The sequence below is a fragment of the Glycine max genome, chromosome 11, assembly GCF_000004515.6.
Source record: "Glycine max cultivar Williams 82 chromosome 11, Glycine_max_v4.0, whole genome shotgun sequence".
NCBI lineage: Eukaryota > Viridiplantae > Streptophyta > Magnoliopsida > Fabales > Fabaceae > Glycine > Glycine max.
This window is the reverse complement of record NC_038247.2, coordinates 2,994,076-3,002,002: the sequence shown is the minus strand read 5'-3', so window position 1 is coordinate 3,002,002 and position 7,927 is coordinate 2,994,076. Positions and strand designations below refer to the sequence as shown.

The following is a 7,927-nucleotide window of genomic DNA, read 5'->3' as shown; positions in this document are numbered from 1 at the left end:
GTTTAGTCTAAGTATTTAGAATTGATTATTCATAGCAGATATAATTGAAAATTCTTGCGTGAGCGTACATGCTAGAAGCATAATACAAAATTAATACGCAATGTATGATTTTGAAATGAATGCTTCATGATATGACATTAATAACATATTAGAAAATGAATGAGACCTAACTCAATCCTTAAAAATTAGTTTTTCAAGAAAAAAATATCAAAATCTTGTAAAGAATATTTTGATTATATTCATAATGAACGTAAGACATTTTAACACAAGCTTTTTCATACCTGAAACTATAGAGTTACAGTGTAAAATTTATAAGATTTACTACACATTTATAGGTGACTCAATATCCAGATTGTAGAGACGGTGTCACAGTGAAAATACATGAATTTGTTAAATGTTATTCCTTATGCAACCACAAAGTTTGTCTTGTTTTGGTATCCCGACATAGGTAAAAGATGAATAATGTGTTTAGAAATGCTATAGAGGAAAATAAACAGAGAGATCATGAACTAGAACCTAGAAGTTATAAAATGAAGTGTAAATTCCTTCTTTCCAATTCCAAGCACGCACAGAATGAGAAAAGTTTTACTTGTTCCCTGAATAAAAGTGATATTTGAGTAATTTTTATGAATGTTTCAGTTTCAAATTACGGATTTTCACGCTCACGTTACCATGTTGTAGGTCAAAGTAGCTTGCAGTTGCGAGATGTTCTGAAACACGGCACAAGTTGAGACTTGAGAGAGAGAGAGAGAGAGAGAGAGAGTGTAGAATATAATTTTAAATTGATAAAAATAATCAGAAGATGTGCGATAAAAGCCAATAGCTAATACATGACTTATGTAAAGTAGAGAAACTAATTATTAAGGAGGTGAGCTTAATTGGTTAGTCTTATAAATTCTGTTTAGTTTCTACGATAAAAAAACTAATTAACTATGGTATTAAGTAACGAAAAAAAAAATACTAACAAACATAAATATGTATATTATCTAAACTAATAAGTAACCCAATTATATACTACAATATTAGTTTAATATTCGTTGCCGTTGTGCCAAAAAAGGAAAGAAAAAAATTTATGTATGCACGTGAATGAATTATAAACGGTCCATAGGATAGGAGCATGTGACATCAGAGGCAAAATTAATTAATTGCCTGCATTTTTTTCAAACATTTAATCTCGTGCTGGTTTTATGGCAAGAGGGGGATGTTGATTTGATTAATTGGTAACCTATAGAAAGTCGACAATAAGTTGGCTACTCGTATGTTGTAGAAAGCTTGTTGGTAGTGATGCACTGAATACTGAATAGGTTGTCTTTTTATGCATGGCATCGAAGGGATGATAGTGGGTAGGAGACAAATCAAGACCAAAAACACACTCTGGCGTTCATCAGTTTTGGGAAACTCTCCGGTTTCAAACTCAGAATCCATAAATCTAGCGGTGCAGAGATCAAAAACTCGAAAGAAAGAAAAAATAATAGAAAACGCCCACCGTGGGGCTCGAACCCACGACCACAAGGTTAAGAGCCTTGCGCTCTACCAACTGAGCTAGACGGGCTTTTAATCTTAGTTTCAACATCTTTTGTATTTATTCACTCTTAACTTATAGTTGCTACATGTTTTCACCTCCTACACCTTAGTATAATGTTAACTGTTAAGTAATAGTATTTTCTATGCTGCTTAAGGATAAATGGATAATAATGATTTTAATTCTCTCTAAAGTAAAAAGAAAGAAAAACCACTATCAGATGCAATTTTCACCCCAACCACACCTATTATTTGGCACAAATTATTCAGACCTTTTAAATTTTCTATTAACATTGAAAATAAAATTAAAACAATTCTTACTTCTAGGGTGTTTAGATATCTCCTAAAATCAATTTTGACCTTCAACATGGTTTTCAAATTAATTTCGATAAAATTAAAAGCTAATCCAAATACACTGCAGTTCTACAGCCTTCTGAATCTAAAACAAGTCTAGCTTAAAAATAATTATATTTTGTTTAGAATGAATTACTTATTACATTAAATATATTTAATGAAATACTTCTTTAATAGTCCTATAAAAAAATATTTAAACAATATAGGTAAAATGTACGAGTAATTTCATTAAATTAAAATATAGGTAAATTGCATAAAAGAAAGAAAAGAGCCAAGTATTGATATTCACTACTACAATCTTTATGAGTAATTTCAAATATTTTAAATATATATTCATTTAATAAATGAAACATTATTTTACTTGATAATATAACTAGAGATATTTAAAACCTTTAATTTTAAAAAATATCACAAATGAATTCACTTAATAAAATATCGTTTGGTTAGGGATTACAAATGCTACTTTATGTTTAGTATTTTTTAAAAAATAAAACATTGATAAAAAAAATAAGAAAAGTAAAATTCCCTTTTGAATCATTAACTAATTAAAGAAAAAAAATAGTAAACTGAAACTATGAGACGTATTACTAAATAATAAAGATAATATTTGCGTTAAAAGAATAAAAGGAGAGTATATATACGAAGGTTATCTCGTTTTTAATGATAAGGATTTAAATTATTATTATGTAAAAGTAGATTAATTTAAGAGTAAATTTGCGAAAAGAACAATAAAACAAACCGCAAATATTATAGGTTTTTTTTTATTTGATAAGTATAACAATAAATAAATAAAAGACCACGTTTTTTACGTAGATAATAAAATGAATGCTTAGGTTCATATAAAATTAACGGGCGGAACAGTCAGTAAACAGGATTAGAATATGCTAACGCCGCAAATATAATGGGTCCGAATTCGTAGTCACATCCATATGCCTTGACTTTACTACAATGTCATATAATAACATTCTTTGTATGCTATAAATATTGGATTCTTTCGCAAGAGAAAAAAATGCTTAACTAATTTAGTTAGCACTAGTACATAACTAGTTTGTCAGCCGTCAATCCAGAACCGCGGGTGTAAAGGATTTTCAAGGACGTGAGTTTCCTCCCTAAGCTATTATTACTCTATAAGACATAAGCACATTCCTTAATAAGCATGCAGATCCCATGAATCCACACTTGTTTTGGTGAAAAATGCTTCATAAAAAATGCAGGTCACACTCACAACCAATGCCGCACATATTGCCCTCTGCTGCTGTAAACATAGACAACATAAGCTTACCCAGAATTCTTTGTACAAACAAGGTAAGACAACACTTGAGTCTTCAGCTGAGTCAACTCACAAGTTTAGGCCATCACAATTTACAAGGGAAAGTAGTCACTGTTGGGAGGAGTCTCCAGATCAAAAAAGTGGTACCGTAGGCTCTGCATCAAATTGATGGCACGACAAAACAATTTTACTACATCAGGAAACAAGCATGATTTCAAACAATATGTTAATAAGATAACCACTGACCTGTTTTCATTGCAGGGTGCTGTTGATGATTCAGGTCCGTGCTTTCATTGACCATCGTTTTGCTTGCATCTCTTCTTTTCTTCATCTTTGAGGCGCTCAGAGAACCTTCTACTGTAGAGTATGGGGTAAGAAAACAATATAAATCATTAGTAATGCTTAAGAGGAGTAATCAGAATGTTAGCTTAAAATACAGCCTCGCAGCAATTCATTAGAATTTTATCAGTATATTAAATTACTCGCACACCCATGTACCTTGCCATTCCCATACCACTTTTGATTCACCCTTCACCAACTTTGGATAGCGATCTATTCGAGAATCTTCTTGAACCAATTCTTCTAACTGTCATCCCAAACAAAGTTAATAAAACAACAATCATTCGTTAAGTTACTTTAAAAATCCATTGAAATATTTAACTTTAATTACAGGACAAAGTGATTTCATCAACAGCACTTCAACAAATAGTTGGGGTCAAAGATAACCTTCATCAATCAATAAGTGGAATGAATGAAAGAAAGAAAGAATAACCAACTCTGTTGATTTACAAGGATAATGCCATAAGAAAGTGTGACATATCCTTATTGAAATCCTCAAGAATAGAATGGCTTCTATTTTCCGGTGGAAGGTTAAACAAAAGGCAAATCAAAACCAATGCTAAGGATTTTTTAATACTTTATTAAGTAATTGAAAACATTTAACAGGATATACTAAATATTTAAACAGTGCCCTTAGGGAACTCATTAGCAGAACCCTAAACAAAATGTGGATAAACATAGAGAATGAGAAAGCAGGACCCCATCACAAATAAAAATCCTAAAACTTAATTATAAAATCAGCTCATGAACAAGGGTAACTTCAGCAGAAGTCCAACTGAGGCATGGAGTCAACTAATACAGACAAAATGAATCAGCTTGTTCTGCTTTGATGACAGATTAATTATTATTACAATAAAACAGGATAATCAAGTGCAATGAATTACAAAATAACTTTGAAAGTACCTTTTTCCATAATAAAGGGTTCTTCCGCTCTCTTGGCAAAAGCAGGTGATCGCGTAACCTAGAAGCAACAACCCAGGGTTCACATTCACCATTTGCACTCTTTGACGTCAATGCATTGTCTTCAAGTATTTCACAGACCTAAAACATCAGCAACAAAGAAGTTTTAAACCGAGATGGAATCAGAATAAACGTGCAATTAGCCATCCAGTCAAAGAACCCTTGCACAAGTGCACAACAAATGTAAATGTAATTGTAGTTAACAGGAGACAAGAGCCACACAAATTTATTTATATATTTGTTTGGAAATAACCACATGATAAACTTTCTTTACCATTTGAGTTATCGGTCGACTGCATTGTTCAGAATCCTAGTTTATCCACACTCTACCAACAAAAATTAGGGAGTATGGATATTTCTTCACTAAGCTAAACCTACAGAACTGCGACAAGTATCAAATTTTAAAAAGTGGGGTATATGAACCCTATGGTTGCTGCACACAAAACTTCCCTCTTAACAGATCATACTATTTTGTTAACTCAAATTAACATAAGTATTCTATTAGAATCTATTCAAGTGCTTCCATTCCAAGCATTCTTTAACCATTGGCATTGCCCATCACAACTTCAAATTACACTTATTAAACTGGGGGGGAAATCATCAATGAAACATGTAATAATCACATGTGCCTGTGACTCTGAGTGTATCCCACTATACCTTGTCGTAAAGCTCCTCAACTCGTCTTGACATGCTTAGCTTCTGTCGTACATTCCAGCACAAAGCTGTGCATCCAACAAGCTGTTAAATCTCAACACAATTAACATGTTTACTCATCGATAACAGAAATATATGCATTAAAGTATGCCTTTTAGGAAGGGATACCATGGCACAAATGGGCAAAACAACTAGAATATGCTGTGAGATCCACTGACGAATGCAGCAGGTATATGGCTTGTAATGCTCTGCCAGCTGATCTGGACACTTGAACTCCTTCATCCTGTATGAGACATATGTGACAATGTGACATCCTAAGCAGAAGTTTTAGCCTCTTAGGAAACACGTAATTAAAAGCTCCATTTTACTTGATCAAAAAGCAAGAGAAGAGGATATACCCATGAGAGCTGTTTAACCTCGTCTCCAATAATTTGCCCATTGTCTCAACTGCCCTTTGTTTTGTATAATTATAAAGAGCATTGTCCACTTTGACATTTCCCACTGGCTCAAAATAATTCCATAAATCATCCTCATGAACCTGAGATGGGAAGTTGTAACCAGAAACACTAAGAACAACTCAGGCAGTAATATATACAGCCAAGCATACAATACAAAAAATACAAGTAAACTGCAGAATCCAAGGGATAAAAGTGAGGAAACTAACCCAAATTATTCCAGTTCCAGTGCACAAAAATTGAGCATATTTTTCACAGAGGTGATGTTCCACTCTCTCCAGCTGTGGTCAAATGCCAATCAGAAAGATACAAACAAAATGCAAAGAAGAACATGGAAAATGTAATAGACAGTATTTATTTCCCAGAACTAGTAAACCACAAAAAATCAAATTCTAGGGACGCACAAGTTTTCGAGCTGATTCATTAATATCTCCATCTTCTGCACACAAGTTCCCATGCCTTTGGTAACCCTGATGACATTCCAACTTGCCATCATTGCATTCTCCATTACTTGGACAAGGTTGACAAATATCTGTAACAATTCCAAGTCAGGAGAAACTATACACAAGAAACAAATAATTACACAGCGAGACTACAATATGAAACAGTGGGGCGAGGCTTGCATTAGAAAGTCATCACTATCCCCACCAAATTAAATAAAAGAACAAAACAATGTATAACATTTGAAAACAAACATCAAAATATATAAGAAAAACAACAACCATGCATAAAGCCATGGTATATTTCAAAGAAAAAAGGAAAACAGATGAATTTGTTCATTTTCGTCTGTAACTAACAGCTATCGACTGCTTTATCCTTATAGAATTCAGTCCTGAAAGAAGGCTATCTTATCCTAATTTTCCTTTTTCACGGTACTCATTCCCTCTGGTTCTAATATTGAATTGGACATTATTGCAAGAAAATTCAAATGCACAAAACCGCCAACGAAAAACAAATAAACAAAAAAAAGAAGGGAAAATGATACAAAATCGTCCTGAGAATACATGGAGACTTGTTCAGCGGCAGAGTGAAATTTGCTAAATCAAAGTTCAATTCAACAACCTAGACCTAGTGGAGTGGCTTGTTGAGTTGCAACATTACATGGGAGAAGATCATAGTCAGAACATACAGCAATTAGTCACAATCACACAGAGAAGCAAATGAGAGAGAGAGACCGTTACCGAGAAAGTAATCGGGAGAGTGGAGGTTTGTGTCGCAGAAGGGTTTGGAAGGGGGATGAAAGAGAGAGGTAAAGAGGAAGTTGCAGGTCCAAGCAACTAGCGATGCGAGTGCAATCACGAGAACCAGTCTAGGGAAGTCGTGTTTGGAAGGTAACAAATTCTGAGGGGGTTCTCTTCCCATCAATGACAAAGAACAACCTTCAGAATTCGAATTAGACAAACACTCCCTTGGCCGATCATTCTGCTTCATGTTTCCAGACACATCACTAAACAAACAAACCTCTACTGCTTTACTTCTCTCTTCCTTTCCTGCTTATAGCTAATTATAATCACGGTATCAGATCAGGTTTATAACACTCATACCTTAATATATTACTATTGTTTATATTAATTTACTTTAAATTAGCCTTATGATAAAGTGACTATGTATTTTATCGATGCAAAGTGACTATGTATTTTATCGATGCAAAGATCAACTAGAACATATTTACATATGCTAAACACTAATGATTTATTTTGGAAATCATCAAGATCTATTTTAGATAAGTATTTATTTTTTGATCATCTCCAAAAACAATTCTAAACTATGAGCTTATCCTAAATTCTAAACTATGAGCTTATCCTAAATGATACTATTTGTATCACCATCAAATTTTTATCGTTAAATTCATTACAAAATTACTTATAATATTTTAGACTGTAATTTAAGATAATTTAATATTAATTTCAGAATTGTTGAGTACCATTTACTCATCTATAAAAGTTGTATGATTCACCCATGAAAGGGATTACAAAATACAAAATTGGTTGTAATTATTAGAAAAAGTATGCAAAAATTGGCTATAGAGGGAAGACTTTTGTATAATCACAAAATTTGGAAGTTGAAACTCAAATTATATTTTAGTTTCCACATGCAACATCTAATTTTATTTTATTTTAGTTTTGTTTGTAATTTAAGTACATTATATTATATTAATATCTATATACTTTTTGTTTATAACTCTTTGTGATATATCTTATGCGAAATGATGCTTGAAATATTTTTGTTAGAAATTTTTTTGTTAACTTATCGTTTTGTAGAAAGATATTTTATTATATAAGATATATTGCATATTCTAATTTTATTTCATTCAATTTTCATTTACTTCTTTTTAAGATTACCTATGTTTATTTTTTGAGTTTTTACAACTTTG

At 32.4% G+C, this 7,927-nt stretch overlaps 1 protein-coding gene and 1 non-coding gene across 5 annotated transcripts; both read right to left on the bottom strand.

The window, feature by feature from the left end:
- Positions 1-1,479: 1,479 nt before the first annotated feature.
- TRNAK-CUU (transfer RNA lysine (anticodon CUU)) lies at positions 1,480-1,552 on the bottom strand. The gene has a single exon. It is a non-coding gene; the product is annotated as a tRNA-Lys (tRNA).
- A 1,235-nt stretch (positions 1,553-2,787) lies between these two features.
- LOC100784375 (uncharacterized) lies at positions 2,788-7,183 on the bottom strand. Of its 4 annotated transcripts, none has more exons than XR_416647.4 (11): positions 6,735-7,174; positions 5,958-6,085; positions 5,763-5,834; positions 5,497-5,636; positions 5,267-5,381; positions 5,102-5,182; positions 4,388-4,525; positions 3,644-3,731; positions 3,392-3,502; positions 3,219-3,300; positions 2,788-3,130 (listed from the first exon to the last, which is right to left on the bottom strand). XR_416647.4 is itself a non-coding variant. In XM_014763820.3 (10 exons), the coding sequence occupies exons 1-10, from the start codon at positions 6,982-6,984 to the stop codon at positions 3,278-3,280; spliced, it is 1,143 nt and encodes a 380-aa protein (XP_014619306.1). In that variant the 5' UTR covers positions 6,985-7,183; the 3' UTR covers positions 2,788-3,277. The 4 variants fall into 4 exon arrangements, 2 of the variants coding, with proteins under 2 accessions (XP_014619306.1, XP_003538768.1); XR_416648.4 differs by having other exon boundaries at positions 2,788-3,127; XM_014763820.3 differs by having other exon boundaries at positions 2,788-3,300; positions 3,392-3,499; positions 6,735-7,183.
- Between the last annotated feature and the right edge of the window lie 744 nt (positions 7,184-7,927).

Bases quoted from the DNA above. Each gene is read 5' to 3' on its own strand.
- LOC100784375 (XM_003538720.5), bottom strand. From the start codon at position 6,984: ATGAAGCAGAATGATCGGCCAAGGGAGTGTTTGTCTAATTCGAATTCT. The intron at 5,183-5,266 runs GTATCCCTTCCT...GAGATTTAACAG, and splicing joins TTTTGCCCATTTGTGCCATG to CTTGTTGGATGCACAGCTTT. The intron at 3,503-3,643 runs GTACATGGGTGT...CATACTCTACAG, and splicing joins AGTGGTATGGGAATGGCAAG to TAGAAGGTTCTCTGAGCGCC.